This window comes from Colias croceus, chromosome 5 (genome assembly GCF_905220415.1).
Source record: "Colias croceus chromosome 5, ilColCroc2.1".
In the NCBI taxonomy this organism is placed as follows: Eukaryota; Metazoa; Arthropoda; class Insecta; order Lepidoptera; family Pieridae; genus Colias; species Colias croceus.
The window spans coordinates 4,276,741-4,294,212 of record NC_059541.1 but is presented as its reverse complement, the minus strand read 5'-3'; the positions used below and the strand labels follow the sequence as shown (position 1 = coordinate 4,294,212).

The 17,472-nt window shown below is 33.0% G+C and overlaps 4 protein-coding genes across 7 annotated transcripts; 3 read left to right on the top strand and 1 right to left on the bottom strand.

Moving 5' to 3' along the window:
- Nucleotides 1-151: 151 nt before the first annotated feature.
- Nucleotides 152-5,965, bottom strand: LOC123691701 (G2/mitotic-specific cyclin-A-like). The gene is made up of 8 exons (XM_045636225.1): nt 5,581-5,965; nt 5,211-5,500; nt 4,479-4,710; nt 4,116-4,339; nt 3,581-3,785; nt 2,568-2,736; nt 1,765-1,903; nt 152-1,082 (listed from the first exon to the last, which is right to left on the bottom strand). Exons 1-8 carry the CDS (start codon nt 5,725-5,727, stop codon nt 977-979), a joined length of 1,512 nt encoding a protein of 503 aa, XP_045492181.1. The 5' UTR covers nt 5,728-5,965; the 3' UTR covers nt 152-976.
- Nucleotides 5,966-6,624: 659 nt separating this feature from the next.
- LOC123691699 (ER degradation-enhancing alpha-mannosidase-like protein 2) lies at nt 6,625-10,968 on the top strand. The gene is made up of 8 exons (XM_045636224.1): nt 6,625-6,954; nt 7,050-7,346; nt 7,529-7,772; nt 8,098-8,248; nt 8,491-8,670; nt 8,920-9,176; nt 9,517-9,761; nt 9,965-10,968. Exons 1-8 carry the CDS (start codon nt 6,848-6,850, stop codon nt 10,683-10,685), a joined length of 2,202 nt encoding a protein of 733 aa, XP_045492180.1. The 5' UTR covers nt 6,625-6,847; the 3' UTR covers nt 10,686-10,968.
- Nucleotides 10,969-11,144: 176 nt separating this feature from the next.
- Nucleotides 11,145-14,950, top strand: LOC123691598 (testis-specific serine/threonine-protein kinase 1-like). 4 transcript variants are annotated; one of them, XM_045636075.1, is made up of 6 exons: nt 12,309-12,421; nt 12,496-12,576; nt 12,709-12,813; nt 12,893-13,670; nt 13,738-13,914; nt 14,834-14,950. In XM_045636075.1, the coding sequence occupies exons 2-5, from the start codon at nt 12,556-12,558 to the stop codon at nt 13,905-13,907; spliced, it is 1,074 nt and encodes a 357-aa protein (XP_045492031.1). In that variant the 5' UTR covers nt 12,309-12,421; nt 12,496-12,555; the 3' UTR covers nt 13,908-13,914; nt 14,834-14,950. The 4 variants fall into 4 exon arrangements, with proteins under 4 accessions (XP_045492033.1, XP_045492031.1, XP_045492030.1 ...); XM_045636074.1 differs by having other exon boundaries at nt 13,738-13,910; nt 14,834-14,948; XM_045636076.1 differs by having other exon boundaries at nt 13,738-13,922; nt 14,834-14,945.
- Nucleotides 13,980-15,893, top strand: LOC123691597 (testis-specific serine/threonine-protein kinase 6-like). The gene is made up of 5 exons (XM_045636073.1): nt 13,980-14,367; nt 14,443-15,051; nt 15,128-15,287; nt 15,471-15,602; nt 15,781-15,893. The coding sequence occupies exons 1-5, from the start codon at nt 14,257-14,259 to the stop codon at nt 15,852-15,854; spliced, it is 1,086 nt and encodes a 361-aa protein (XP_045492029.1). The 5' UTR covers nt 13,980-14,256; the 3' UTR covers nt 15,855-15,893.
- Nucleotides 15,894-17,472: the final 1,579 nt, after the last annotated feature.

Below are 17,472 nucleotides of genomic sequence, written 5' to 3'. Positions count from 1 at the left end.
AATTCATACATTTTTTGATCGACAAATCATAAAATCAAATGCATCAATGCTCTAAAATTTTTATGTGTTTAATACCATGTGTGTGAAAATAGGGGATGTTTTATACATAACTATATAAATATTATTTACTAGGAAAAAAATAAAACAACAATTATTTTAATAATACTATATATTATCATTATAAATAGGTACTCGAACTCACCTCCGCTAGAAACACTGGAGAAAAATATGTGGTTTCATTATATTAAATTACATTATAAACTACTTATCAACATTAAAAACATACCTTATATCTCAAAAATAATAATTTACTAACAAACATGTAATCAGTAATACGTAATAATTGGCAGTTCAAATTATTTACCAAAAATATACGAGACTTGTCCTCACACATTAAAATACTTGGCAGCGCTAAATGCAAATTCGTCAGTAACATTACAGCCAATATTATACTAAATTTAACCCTATTGTGTGACTACATTATGTAAACCTACCTATCAAACTAATTGGTCCACAAAAATCACAATATGCCGAATTTAAAATCGTATAATTATTGTTACGTTTTTTGCTCAAATACTTACGAAAAACCTGGAATTAACGAGATAAGCAAACAATGAAATGATTACTATTTAATATTAACTCTTTCAGCCTTCCATGAAGTGAAATAAAAATGGACAGCTTTACAGACAAATAGAAGGGACGTAAATAAATCAATCAATAACTTTCATTCATTCATTCATTCATATTTGAGCAAAGCTGTGTCAATGAAATTCATAATTTCTTGAATCTTGATAGAAACACGTTGCGCGACGGCAAAGCGTTCAAAGCAAGTTGCGTCAAAAGACATATTATGTGCCATTTCGTATGTTTGGAGTTTCGTTGTTATTATGCACATTTTAGTGCATAACTGTTTGAGCTATATTTAATTTTTACCGTTTGGCACAAGGGTTGGGCACATTAGCTAAGGTCAAGTAAACTAGGCAGTTCTGGCGGGTTCGCTCGGACGCGCGGCGGGCGCGGGCGGCTGGTACTTGGCGATCGCGAACATGGGCTTCGGTTCGATTGAGGAAACCGCGTCGTATCTGTAAAGTAGGAAAAAACACACACACATGAGATATTACTGGGATTTGATTACAATAACATCAGTAGGTAAATGCTTTAAAAAATGTTTATTTTAAAACTTTGTAAATTTGGTTCAGAATATTTATTTTGAACTAGGTATCTGTATCTCAGGTTCATACGTATATTATTTGATATGTAAACAAAATAATTCTTGATTATTTACAATTAAAGAATAATAAATTGATGCTTGTTAAGTCGAACCTGATTTTATAGAACTACATACATATTATGTACAAAAAGTATTCATTTATTTTTGCTTTAAAATTATAATTTTCAATAATTTTATTCACGTATCAGTCGCTTTATGCGATGAGGTAATAAATATCATGTGTTTTTATGCATTACAATGATCTGCAATGCTCTAGTACGGTTCCCAAACTGTGCGCCGCGGCGCCCTAGTGGCCTAGTGAGCTGTAGAAAGGGAAGAGGGGAGCCGAGAGTCGATCTACCTACCTAATACCTTTTTTCCTTTTCAACTATCAAGGTTGGGTGGGTAGGGCGCCGTGACAAAAAACTTAACATGAAACTGCGCCGCGAGATGAAAAAGATTGGGAACCCCTGCTCTAGTAGGATGTTCAACATCTTGACTCCGCACCAGTGTGCCTACTCAATATGCTATCAACAGCTACAACATGCACTCACTTGTTGTTCCTGTACTTGTCGGGTATCGCCTGGTAGGGCTGCGCGGGCGCGTGCGCGTGCGAGCGCGCCAGCTCGCGCAGGCACGCGCCCAGCGCGCCCAGCGAGTAGCCCGCGCTCGCACCCAGCGCCGCCGGCCATGCTAACACGACAATATATTAATTAGTGATCAAATGTGTAAATTAAAACTTGACATTAAGCAGACCAACATTACCAATAAATTAAAAAAAATCTAAATGTAGTGAGTGTGTATAAAACCTTACAGCCTGCTAAAATAGCTTAACACAATATCAGTATGTGTAAAAACCTATAACTGTCATATTCATGTATCATTATTACCTGAAATAATTAAACAATAAAACTAAACTGCCTTTAAACAGTCAGAATTAGACCACAAGGGAGGCACCAGCTTTTAAATAAAATAAAATAAAAACATCAAAATCAGTGCACACAGTTGAAAACTTAGACGTTACAAAGCCAAAAAAAAAATACAGTTGAATTGAGAACCTGCTATGTTGATGACTATGTTATGTCATACAATTTAAGAAATGTTGTACCCCTCCCTCCTCTTTTTATAGTGGGGAAGTCTTGCATAGATAATCACGGCCCCAGGGAAGGAGCCGTGGGTAATGTCCGCAAAAACTCATGTTCCGAGCCGCTTTATTATTATTTAACTCTTTGAAAGTTGTACAGTTAAGACACCTTATAACTACTTACACATAGAACAGAGTACAACTATTTTGGCGGCCTTATCGCTTTAATGACGGGGCCGTGGGTATTGGTTAGAATTCTTCACACACACTCACCAATAGCAGCGCATTGCGGGTGCGGTGCGTTATCCGCGCGTCCCTGTGCGCAGTCGGTGCGCTCGCACAGCAGGCAGTGACGCGCCGTCGCTAGCGCACTAGCCGCTATCACCGACGGCTTGAACTGCAGGTACGGGTCCGCTTCGAGCAGCGACAGCTCCGCTATGTACTGCGGATGTGGTATGAGATATTGCAGAATCAGGTTACAGTTACAGGGATATTATTTTATTAAAAATAGAAAGAATATGATTAGATAGTACTCCAAAAGTACATCACATATTAAATATCCAATTATGACTCAGAGAAATAGGGATTAAATGGAATATAGAAACGAGGATTATAATACTCATAAAGTAATGTTTATACGCATCTATTAAGAAGTGAATTTTTTGAGGAAATCTATAATAAATCTATTGACTGTAAATTAGAACTAAAATCCTTGTGAATGAATATAACATCTGCATTCTGCATCACTGCTAAATCATGAACACAAAAAATATCAAAATGTTTCAACAGAATTTGATAACTTGGCAAGCATTATACAATAGGACCAATTTATTGTAACACTGATTTTATAAATATCAGAGTATTGTAAAAATACTTGATATAATTAGATTATTTTTAAATGAATATTGAATAGCCTTATGAGTATCTGGGTCAGTTTATTCTTTTAACATGTTTTGAACACACAATAAAAATGCATTTTGCAACCACAGCATACCCATAATAAGAAGGGTCATAAATACAAATAAGCATAAGTCTTATCTATTATTACAATGACCCAATTAATAAATTAGATTATAATTACAAAGAAGTCATTTTATATAGATAGATGATAATATATTTGTTAATGTATATTATTTGAAAGCTTTAACAAATAAAACTGCAATATTTAAATATGACAAGTAAGAACAGAATTTCAGCTGATTCGTTACTAGTAATTACCTTTCTGAAGTAAAATAACAACATCATATGCTGTTATTTAACCTCCAAAGGTATCTAAAAACACTTACCGCAGCCAGATGGAAGGTCTTCTTAGAAAGTCCATTTGATATGCAATAATGTGATAGGAAAGACAGTGAGGTTGGTGTGGAGAGGTCAAAAGATAAAACTTTCAGTATAAGATGTTCCATACGCAGCACCTCCTTCTTTGTGTATGTGTCATCGGTGATATATACAAACTCCGAGACCTCTGGAGGGTACACCTCTTCATATTTCCTGTTAGATAAATTTACTAATAAATAAATAAAATATTGCATTTTAACAGAATTTATTTATTTAAAGATTACTGAAAGGATTCAACTGATAAATGCAAGTTTATTATAAAAAAGGTAAAGAAGAACAGATAAGTTATAAAGTCAAAACTTATAAATGTAACCTAAATATTTATTACAATGGATTCAATTCCAAAGCATTTAAATTTCAATTAATTCCAATTCATGTTATAAAAATATCATAAATTACATATCCATCAATCATTTCATAAAACCTTATCTTTTTTTACGTATAATTAAAAAAAATATACATTAAGTTAAATATCACACTTACGATGCAATATAAGTAGCAGCTGTGCCCACCAATTGCAGTTTAGTGCGTACCACACTCATATAAGACAGGAATCTGTCTACATAGGACACTGCAAGGTGTAACGTCTCACTCTGCTGGTTGTACTCATCGCACACCTCCACTAACCAGTCAATGAGAATGGACCTCATGACATGAGTGATATCGGGTTGCTTTCGCATGTAGCGAGGATTTGGTCTGTTCTTTACCTGTTGATATTACAAACTTATTAACAGAATGTAGTATTAGTATTCATATTTACTGTTATGACTTATAAATCAATACTAAACTAGTAATATTAAAACTTAATTTGAATATTGTGACTGATGTATTACAATGATTTAATACCTCGATCTCTCTCATATAGTCATAGATATCCTGTCTATATTCAGCAACATGGAAGAACATTTCTCTGTCAGTCTGAGCAGTTTTAGTATCATCGTCTGTCTCTTCCAAAAGACTCTCATTTTTTGATATTGACATAGACAGTATACTGGAGTCAACAACTGACATTGGAGATTCAACAACATCTTTCTCAACCTTTTTCTCTTGGTCATCATTTTTTTCTTGCAAAGGTGGTCTATACAAAAGGTATTCAGATAAGTATATATACAAGAATAGAGACAATTGTTACAATATAACTGCTCCCTCTTAATCCCATGGAAACCAGGTTACAAACATAACATGTTTGCACTAATTCATGGTTATTATTGAGTGTTGGTACAACTTTGTTACTATGGTAACAAACAAAATACCAAGAACTTATATCGAGGTTGTGGAACAGTGTATTTAGATCAAATACCTATGATGCCATCCAAAATCTGAATGTAGGCTATGATGAAAAAACAATGAGACAAACAACATTAACTTTTTTTTGATGTATTTAAGAATTTAAAAGTAAATGCACATGCAATTCACTAAACAATGATACTTACACATTTCCAAGAATGTGATTACTTTTACAAAGAGTGTGAGGTTATACAAAGATAATTTAAGCTGTTCTATAAGCTTACCACTATGAGTACTAATATTAAAGAACATTTTGGAATTGACTAAGAACTATGTGCAGCAAGTACATACCTTATTTGAGGCAGCTCTTTAGGTTTTTCACAATGTTTCTCTGCTTGAGCACAAAGAGCCTTGACATTTTCTGCAGCGTTGATGAAGAAGTTGTCTTTTTTGATCTCTTTGGCAATAAAGGGTTTAAATGTAGGTTCTCTTTTCTTCACTTCTGCTTCAGTTGGTTTATCTTCGTAGACGCTGAAGGCGCGAAATTGAGCCACGGGGGGCACAATATTCTTTTCGTTCTTTATCTGGCGTACTGTCCTATTCTCATCTTGAACTTTGCATGGTCCTTTTGTCATGCCAACCTAATATATGGAAGGAATGAAGAAAAATATGAAACCTATGAGAAAATAAGCTACAATTTTCGATGAAAGACTCAACTTACCTGTTTTACGTTGCGGTTCTGGTTGCAGGCGAATTGGCTGAGATCTCCCAGCGCGCGCCTTTGTGTAGCAGTAGCAAGTGCGTCTGCATCTTTTCTTAATCCTAATGAAGAATTTTCTTGATCGTCGTAAATTCTAAAAGATGCCATTGCCCCGCTGTTTCCGTAAACAATAACCGTTGAACTTGATGAAACAAAACGCGGGATTCTAATGTGGCGAATGGCAGTTTTTGCGGAAATACGTTTGCAACTAGGTACTTATGAATGCATTTTGTTAAAAAGTTGAGTGTAGAAGTTAAAATATTTCCGCAAAAAATTAAAATCACCCTCAAAACGCAGGGAAGCGTCAACGGAAAACAGACATGTTGATAGTTTCAGCTGTTGTAATTTACGTTACTCTGTTAGCTATGATATTTTTAAATTTGAACCAATAGGAAGAAAGCACACTATAGGTGCCATTGTGGCTGCCATAGAGTGAAGTTTTTAATCTTTTTTTTTTAGACTATTTAAATTTTATGGATACTTTACTTTTTAATTTAAGTTAATTTAATTTAATCACGATAAATTCAATTGTACAATGAGTCTGAGCAACTTTAAAATGGAGAGAAACAGTTTTCCAAGGAAGCTTTAATCTACATTGAACTAGTGCTGTATTGGTAGGAGTTATGACTAATATAATATCCAAATAATTTTATACGCATATAATAATGGTATGGTTGACTAACCATTGAAAGAAACAACTAAATAACATTAGAACGTTATGTTGTTAAATTTCTTTCAATCGTTAGTCAAAAACAAGATTTGTTTTATAAAGGATTAAAATATTCTATGAGAATATTTCACAAGTGTTTAACTGCAAACATTTTATATCACAAAAAAGAAAAGATAATAATTATGTTATTCTAAAACTTATTCCAATTAAAAAATATATTCAAAAGTGGACTAAATAAATGGACTTCATCATCATCAAAAAGACGCGTGTTCTCGTGTGGCCAAGGTAAAACAAAATATCTTCGACATCAAACGTCATGCCACATGTCATTTGTAATTGTCATTTGTCAGTTGCAAATGTAAATAATTGCATTATTTTTGTAAAATTGCAAATAATTGAATAAATTGCATATAGTTAATTTGCAAATAACCCGCAATTTAGAATGCCGGCTTTTTTTGAAACAGCTTAAAATATTATTATATGTTATTGTAGTATCTGAAATGGTTATAGTAAAATAAACTTCCCACTTTTATATGAAAGTTTTAGAGACTTCGCAAAATGTACTCCGTAAATAAACTGCATGTTTATTTCGTTATAATTCTTTGTTTATGTAAAATGTGTTATACTATCAGAGAATATAAGAAAGAAGACATTATTAAGTTAAGGTAAAATAAACAATGCAACCTGCAACCTAAAAACTTAATTATAATGTATATTTTCAAAATCTATTTATCTATATATGTGGTGGATATTGTTTTAGGGAGGAAGTCCGTGAGATGTTCCAGCATGCATATGATAGCTATTTAACATATGCCTATCCATATGATGAACTGCGGCCCCTAAGTTGTGACGGAGTAGACACATGGGGCAGCTACTCTCTCACACTTATAGATGCTCTGGACATGCTGGTGATAATGGGAAATTACACCGAGTTCAACAGAGTAGTTGATATTGTTCTACAGAAACAAAACTTTGATACAGATATCAATGTATCTGTATTTGAAACAAATATAAGAATAATAGGTGGCTTGTTGAGTGCTCATCTATTGTCACACAAGTAAGTCAAATCTTTAATAAAACTAGATAAATACATATCATATATTAAATCTTTGCAAACATTTTCTACCTAATTTTATAAGATTTCATATTTTCAATGATCAAATTATAATATTAACCCTTCTCATATGATATGATATGTGTTAGAAGATTTCATTTAAACAATCAATTTAATTTTTTTAGATCAGGCATGAAGTTAGAACCAGGCTGGCCCTGCAACGGACCTCTTTTAAGACTGGCTGAAGATGTAGCTCAGCGTCTTATTGCAGCATTTGACACAACGACAGGCATGCCGTATGGAACAATCAATTTGAGATCTGGTGTTCCTCCAGGTGAAACTAGCATTACTTGTACTGCTGGTGTGGGAACATTTATCATAGAATTTGGTACTCTGAGTAGGTTAACTGGGGATCCTTTGTATGAAGAGGTAAGTTTAATATATTGTATTTATATAGAGCTAAGAAAATACATACAAGAATGGGATATTTCTATTTTCAAGCACAATAAGAGTGGTTTTACACTACATTCTAAATTATTGTTCTACACACTAGTTGTTGACTAATCGGACGTTTATACACAATCGTTACCAATAGGTACAGATAACTTCAGATTAGTGTTTGTGTTCATACAAATAAAATTACGATTTTCACGCGAAAATATCTAAAAATAATTTTGTTGTTCTATTTTCTGGTTTTTATTATTTGCTATTGCATTGTAATTATTTCCTATGAAATTCGTCTCTCATTTCACAGGTAGCATATAATGCATTAAAAGCACTATATCACCATAGATCACCAATTGGTCTTGTGGGTAATCACATAGATGTGATGTCTGGCCGTTGGACTGCACAAGATGCTGGCATAGGGGGAGGTGTGGACTCGTATTTTGAATATCTAGTCAAAGGTTTGTATAATTAATAGAAAAAAATAATCTCTGAAATGGTTCAAATATCTAACTAGTAACTATCATGATTCATAAGATACAGCCTAAAGTCAGACGGACGGACAGACCGACAAACACACATACAAGTCATATGAAACAGTCCTGTTTTACCCTGTCAGTATAGAACTCGAAACTCTTAAGGATATATGCACGTTTTAAGTTCTCTTAACCCTAATTGCTTACACGATTTTAATCTTTTGCAGGAGCAATATTACTAGAGAGGCCGGAATTAATGTCAATGTTCAATGAAGCGCGCGAAGTAATCGATAAATACCTGAAGAAGGATGACTGGTATGTGTGGGCCACAATGTTGAGGGGACATGTGACGTTGCCAGTGTTTCAGTCTCTGGAGTCATATTGGCCAGGATTACTCAGTTTGATTGGTGAGAAATTAACGAAAAATATTTTGTCAAAAATACCGTTTTAAAAATAAATACTATTTTTATAGTTACTATTAATAATGCGCTCTTTCCGCGTATATTTTCGATATCGAAAGATAAATAGATTTTATTTATTGTTGGTATTTTTATATTTCACATTAATTTCAATATTTTGGAACACTTTCTATTATTTTATATTTTCAATCGAAAGCTGCTTGTTAGTAATTTTACTATGGTTCTTCTGCTTTTTAGGTGAAAGTGACACAGCCATGCGCATAATCCACAACTACCATGGTGTATGGAAGCAGTATGGTTTCACTCCCGAGGTATATAACCTGGGAACAGGTGAAGCCTCCACGTCTCGAGAGAGTTATCCTCTCAGACCAGAGCTGATAGAATCAATCATGTATTTGTATAGGGAGACTAGAGATCCAATACTTTTGCAAATGGGTGAAGATATTTTGAGAAGCATTCAACATAGTGCAAGGACTCCATGTGGTTATGCAACGGTAAGATAAAATAATTGATGATTGTCCAATGGTGAAGGTGTTAAAGACTTAAATAAAAATTTTGTGGGTCCGATTCTAGATTAATGACTACTCTGAAAAGTGATATTAATTATTTTGGTCTTAATTGAAATAAATGAAATTCAATGGAAAATAAAAAAGAATAAATATGGTCAAAAATTCAAATTCAAATTCATTTATTAATTGTTATAATTCAAGTATTAATAACATCTAAAAATGGTCAAATACATGTATTAGCTTATGTACTCTCAATTTTTATTGAAGTCATTAATTTTATAACTATCATTCCTTCCAAAGCTATATTATAACATATCGATTTCAGATAAAAGACGTCCGTGACCATCGCAAAGAGGACAGAATGGAATCTTTCTTCCTTGCTGAAACAACCAAATACTTGTATCTACTCTTTGACCCAGATAACTTTATTCACAATCCTGGTGTACATGGCACTGTGATAAATACTCCCAATGGAGAATGTATAGTTGATGTTGGGGGATATATATTTAATACTGAAGCTCACCCTATTGATCCAACTATGCTGTATTGTTGCCATGAAGCAAAACAGGGGTAAGTTTTGATAAAATTTTAGTTTTGACTGTAGTTTATTGATTAGTGTTGGTAGATTTTTAAGAATAATTAACTACTAAAGAGATTTGTTCAATAGTTTAGTAAAAAAAAACTATTAAAAATATTTTTCTAATAGTTTATTAAGATTTAAGCTACGTCTTTCTGAACTGTTTATATTAAAATGATTAAAATATTTATTACAGGATAAATATAAGTGAAGTTCATAGGATATATCAAATACTAGAAGAGGAAGATAATATTCAGTTTATGACAATGATAGACGCGTCGACAAATAACAGTAGTAATCAAGAAATTAAACCTGAAAACCCGCTAGAAACAAATAAAGACGATATTCTTGAATCTGAGGAAATAAAAGATAATGTAGACAGTAATGTTAATAAAGATCAAAATCACGTTTCCATTAAAACAGAAACAAGGACAGGTTACGTGAATATCGACGGAACAGAAAGAGAAAAAACAAAGAACGAGTCATCATTCAGTGATGTTTTAAAGGAACGGATTAATAGTTTTTACAATAACACAAGTAATATCGAAGATGAAAATGAAAAATCAGACACAGGTCAATCGGAAAGTAATGATACAACAGATAAGGTTGAAGTTGACGACATTATTACACCAGAACCAGCTCAGGAAGATGATAAATTAGAGTTACCAAGTACGGCAAGAACAAAAGAAGCTATGAAGATGTTGCCAAAGGTTTTACAGGATTTCCTTAACAGTGAATGGAAGACGAAACCCAAATGCGAACCGCAACATATGCTCGAACGTATAAGGAGAGAAAAGAGATACCCAGACCATCCTGATGGTGACAAATACAAACTATTGTTAACTCCTGCGCCGTCTTTCTTGCAACGAATATCTTTAGCGGGAGAATTTTTAAATAAAAAGCAATTGGAAGTATAGGTGTAGATGAATTTATTAATCTAGTTACAAATCTTAATTTAATTTCTTTCTTTCATTGAATGTACTATAGAACGTATTACGTGTGGTATTACGATAAAAAAATATTTATTCTAAGTATTTATTTATTTTATCAAGTTAAGACAAATTTAAAATTTGTTAAAGTACATATTACGTAGATTTTTTATTATAATTGCATTATGTTTTTGCCTATTGAGTAAGAGTACAAGATTAAATTTATGTATATTTTGCATACCTTTGATTCCATTAGTAAGATATAAGCATTTTAATTTTCTGGGTTTGTTAAGTTTGAAATAAAAGACTGAATATGAATATGCATTTTATTTTCTCTATATTCACAATAAATCTTCTTTACAATTGTCATTGACGCTCACAAAATGATAGATGCATTATCGATGTCAAATTATTAGTGTATAAATAAAAAAAATTATAGTGATGTAAATCGAAAAACAAGTTTTCGCGTAAAAATGTCCTCTTTCCTTCGATCGATGAGCCCGCCGAAGGATCCCGTGGTGGGCGAGAGAGGCGAATACGCAGCATGCTCGGTGCTTAACCACATGCGCGTATTATCATGACCGATTTGAAAACAACTGCATCTGAAGAAAATACTTTGTCTGCAAAAGGATACAAATTACTCAAATTCGTCGGTGAAGGTGCTTACGCTAAGGTGGTCCCACATATCATTCATTTAACAATACATTATTCATTTTTCATGCTAAGTACTACTTGTTTATCCACAGGTTTATTTAACCGATTATTCAACAAAAGAATCTTCGAATAAAATTACACTCGCATGTAAAATAATAGAAACATCAAAGGCTCCAAAAGATTTCGTCGTTAAGTTTCTACCTCGCGAAATCGACGTTCTCATACGCTTGAACCACCCACACCTAATTCATATACATAGTATATTTCAACGAAAAACTAAATATTACATCTTTATGAGATACAGTGAAAACGGGGATCTTCTCGGTTACATTTTAAAAAACGGCTGCGTTTCTGAAAATCAGTCGAGAGTGTGGTTTCGTCAATTGGCATTGGCTCTACAGTATTTACACGAATTGGAGATTACTCACCGTGATATTAAATGTGAAAATGTGTTGTTGACAGCGAATTATAACGTGAAACTTTCAGACTTTGGCTTTTCGAGGTCTTGCGTGGATGAAGAGGATCAACCTATTTTAAGTGAAACGTATTGTGGTTCTATGTCATATGCGGCGCCCGAGATTTTAAGAGGGAAGCCGTACTTGCCGAAGCCTACTGATTTGTGGTCTCTTGGTGTTGTCCTATTTGTTATGCTTAATAAATCTATGCCGTTTGATGACACACGGATGCGTAAACTTTACGAACAGCAGATGGGAAAAAAGTATAGGTTTCGATCTAGAGTTGCGAGTGTTTTGTCTTTGGAGTGCAAATCTGTAGTTAAGCATTTAATGGAACCTGACCCTGGTTTACGACATACTGCAGAGCAAGTGCTAGGTTCCGAGTGGATTGCTATGGACAGCAGACTTACAAGTAATCAATTTTATACAATTTTGTTAATGCGAGCCAATGTGTACGAATGAACTAAAATTTATTTATTTTAAGCTTTAAACGCTGTTGAAGCAGCTGCGTTGCAAAGAGCTAGAGAGGAGCGTCGAAGATTATCGGATTCTCATCGCAATCCACCTAAAAGACAAGGAGACATTTTGAGTCGAGAAACTAAAGAATCGTTTAGAGTAAGTTATAAATAACTATAAATGTATTATTAATAAGTTATAAATGTATTATTTAAAAATATTTTTTTCTTTAGGTCAGTGAAATGATAAAGTCTCTCGCTAATTTAACGGCTAGACAGAAAAAACCTGAATAAATGGAGGGAAAAGTTAATAAGGTATAAAACCGCTTAATTACCCTTATGTATTTTTATTATGAGATTTAGTCTGAAAGCTTTTAAAAAATCAATTCACTAGGCAAAACTGCAGTATAGTAAGCCATTATTGATACAATAATACAATGATAACAGGTATCAATTGAAGACGATTTGAAGTTAACGGGTTCTGAACAATTAACACTAGCGACGCGTGGGTACAAAATGATAAAAAAAATAAACGAGGGCTCATATGCAAAGGTAAGGCAACATGTTAATTAGAAATATTTCTCTCCAAATGTACCTGAATATTTAAAAGTTTGTGTCTATTTTTACATAGGTGTATCTAGCCGAATACAGAAATGCAAATAAAAATGATAGATTATCGGTCCTTGCTTGTAAAGTGATCGACACGAATACAGCTCCGAAGGATTTTGTTAAAAAGTTCCTACCACGGGAAATTGAAATGTTGATTAAACTCAATCATCCCCATCTAGTGCACACTCACAGTATATTTCAAAGAAGATACAAGTATTTTATATTCATGCGGTATATGGAACACGGGGATCTGTTAGAGCATATATTACAAAAGGGAGCTGTACAAGAGGACCAAGCAAGAATTTGGACAAGACAACTCGCTCTAGCTATTCAATACATGCACGAATTAGAAATAGCACATCGTGATATCAAATGCGAAAATGTCCTTTTGACTGCTAATCAGAATGCCAAGTTATCTGATTTTGGATTCGCTCGAATGTGTGTCGATAAAAGATACAAGGACATTCCGAGTGAAACATTCTGCGGATCCCTATCATATACGGCACCAGAAATTTTGCAAGGTTCTCCATATTATCCGAAACCTACAGATGTGTGGTCGTTAGGTATTGTCCTTTATGTTATGTTGAATAGAGCCATGCCGTTTGAAGATAAACACATAAAACAGTTGTATCAAGCTCAGATCAATAGAAATTGGAGGTTTCGTTCTCGCTACAATGAAACACTGTCTGAAAATTGTAAACGTCTTGTTCATTTAATGTTAGAGCCCAATCACAGAAACAGGATAAAAGTTAACGATGTTATAAACGGCGAATGGATTGCTATGGACTCGAGATTACTAGGTAAATTTAGTTTAAAAAAATGTATTTTTATCTTATACTATGTAACATTTGATATATTTTTTTTAAGAATGGACACCTCAGGAAACGATGGCTTATAAAAAAGCTCGGGAGGAAAGAATTCTCAGCCTGCAAAAAGTTGAAGTAACCGAACCAATCAAGTCAGAGAAGGATCCCTGTCTTCCAGATCAATCTATTGTTAAACCGACCTTCGATTTGGATGAATCAACATCATCATGATGATTAAGTATTTATGTAATACACACAAACCAGAAAGATACCTCGTCTTTTGATTTTTTACTATTTTTGTTATAACTACAGTGGTTTTAAAATTTTAATTTAAAAGTAAATAATTTTTCGGATAAATTACTCCTTATTAGAAATATGTATATAGAAATATAAATTAGACAGTTTACGTGTCACTAATAGGTGACAATTGATGACTGTAACAACAATAATTTCAATCATGTAGCAATATCAAAAGATCTTTTATCTTTCTTCCGTAAACAATAGCCCAACATTTGATAAATATGTTGAGTAAGGTAAAAATAAAGTAATTATGCGCACACGACATGCAATAGTCACATAAATGCCAGCGAACGATAAGTTAGAACTTAGCGCCACACATTCAGACATCACCGTTCTGCAAGAAAAGGGTTTCATTCTAGAGAAAATTATTGGAGAAGGCTCGTATGCTAAAGTAAATTCGATTTAATAATATAGTTTTTAGCAACGTGACTCTTCATAATAATTATAATAACCGTGATCCTTTCAGGTGTTTAAAGCAACACACATGGTTGATGAAACCCGACATACTGTAATGGCCTGTAAAGTTATCGACACAGCGCAGGCCCCACGCGACTATTTAACGAAATTCTTGCCACGAGAACTTGATGTGCTAATTCGAGTCAATCACCCACACATTGTTCATGTGTCCAATATATTCCAGCGTCGCGCTAAGTACTTTATTTTCCTTCGATTTGCCGAGAACGGAGATCTATTGGATTTTTTAACACAGAACGGTGCCGTCCCTGAGAACCAAAGCAGGCTCTGGATGCGTCAAATTCTATCAGGGCTACATTACATACACACCTTGAATATCGCACATAGGGATTTAAAGTGTGAAAACATTTTAATTACAGCTAATTATAATGTAAAAATAACAGATTTTGGTTTCGCCCGTAACGTGAGACAACGGGACCGAGACGTGCTCAGTGAAACGTATTGCGGTTCGTTGTCGTATGCCGCTCCTGAAGTGTTAAAGGGAGTGCCTTATCTACCCAAACTGGCGGATATGTGGTCAACTGGGATCATTATGTACACGATGCTTAATAAAGCGCTACCATTTAATGAAACTTCAGTCAAAAAATTATATGAAAAACAGGTAATTTCATAACATCAGTTAACCTTTTCATCTTGCTATCATAAATCAAAGCTTAATCCACTATTCAACTGATTAGGTGATGCGGAAATGGCGATTCCGTACAGGTATTGTGAACCAATTGTCATCGGAATGCAAACAACAAGTGACGCAGCTAATGGAACCCGAGGCGAAGGCGAGACCTACCGCTGGCAGTATGTTTAACGGGCCTTGGATCAATATGGACCCTAGGCTTACGAGTAAGATATCTACAATCTTAATACTGCTTTCAAATGAATTATTTGTAAATACGAATTAATTGTCTGTAGTATGTATATTACGTATACGTAAATTTTACGACTGAAAAGGGGAATATTCACTTCATTACGTTGCAAGTTTTTCGAATGCAAAATAAACATTAGTAATTTCTGCTTCTTTTTTAGAATTCACATTCTTGGAAGAATCCTTACTGAAGCAGGCTCAAGAAGAGACGCAGAGAAAAGAACAAGAGCACTTTGAAGAGGAGAGTGAGGTGGAAAGACTTGCAGAACTGCGTCGCAAAGGAAGAGGGAAAGGTAAACAATACCTTATACTTTTAGTTTAATTTTTGTGACTATTATTACGTTCGCAATATTTGATAAAACATATTATGTTTATTTGTGTGTTTGTTATCATTACATTATTAGGCGATACCTTACCCATTAGATACAGCGATCCTGAGAATATTTTAACCGTTAAATGTAATTTTTTCAGAGGGCTTAAAAATATTAAAAAACGCCGACTCAAACTTCGCAAAATCACATCATTTGTTCGAGGAGAGAGAATAAAAGACGAAAATGTTTCAATCAGTGTTTATTAATTTTTACAAGTATTATTGATGAATTTAAGTTATTGTAAAAATTATTTAATATATTTATTGTATAAACATGTTCTGTTGTATTATTTTAACTGGATTATATAAAGTTTAACACTTACATTCTATTAGTATTACATTACTATGGAAGACAAGGGTTCATTATAATGGGCATTTTGATCGCACAGTCATTTGGCACACTTGGTAGGAACAGGAACGTGGATCGTCATTGTATTCATTTAATACAAAAATCACAAGGAACAAACAATGTTTAAGCAAATGAAAATATAGACGCGAAAATTTCTAATGTATATCATCAAAAATGTAAGTGTATATTACAATACGAGTTCATGGTACATATATGCTATACAACACAAATTATTCATAAAATCCAACACATCAAGCCCAAATATAAAATTTACAAAATAAAATTAATTTGTAAAGAACCCTCGAAAATGCATTATTATTTTGGTATTGTGCGATAAAATACAAGAAACACATTTAAGAATGCGATTCATTCACGATTAATTGAATTAATACTTATTCTCAATTCATAAATACAATAATTATCAAACACTAACGATTAAAACTCTTAAAAAAACTCAACACGTATGTTGTTATATCTATGAGACTACATATAACAAATCGATATATTCACCAACTATGCAATAAATAGTAGCAGCGATAAGAAAGAGACCAGTTATAATATTGTCGTTGATCAGTCGTTTTCTATCTACTATAGTTTTAACTAAGTACGCTTGAAAATTATAGAAATATACACCTTGTTGCATAGGGAACGTTACTTAATTTTTGTTACTTTTAATTTTTTAAAAGTTAAAATAAAATTTTCATCTTTTCAGAATAATTACGATCCCTATTCTGAAATAATTTAACGACCTTAGAAATTTCATAAACTAATTTATAGGTAAAATAAATAGTGGTTAAAATTTTAATGATACTATAAAATTATAGCTGTATGAAATAGCTGTCAAGCATGTAACATCATGTACAATTTTGTACACGTTCGTATGTAAAATAAAACATGATGGAATGTCCAAAAACTTCTCTCGTTAAACTTGTCCTGAATCTTATTTCTTTTGATAACTTATTTACTTATTGCAATTTTGTGCAAAACTTTTACGTTAGCTGGCTGTTACACCAGAATTAAAATATATTAATGTGTGAATTTAGTCACTACATTAATTCCCATCAATATTAATTACTTCACCAATATTATTTTTATTATTAACCAATGTTAATTATAAAATTTTTGGCAATTAAAACTTGTATGTATTAGTATATATATCATATATTTTATTCTTAATTATCATAACAATATCATTCATAAAGAGCACAAAAAGCACCACAAACATGCTGCCAATAAGATTATTTTATTAAAAGGATACTTATTATTTTATACTGTAGCACTGTAGAAATAACCAGGGTCAAGGGGAATTATCATATTATGATACGTATTTATTTTAAATTTTCGATTCTAACGAATACACCAATATTTATGGCATAATGCCATTTATTTATGAAATAATTTTATATTTAATGAAAAACCTGGTTATCTCCGGTTTCATTTTTGG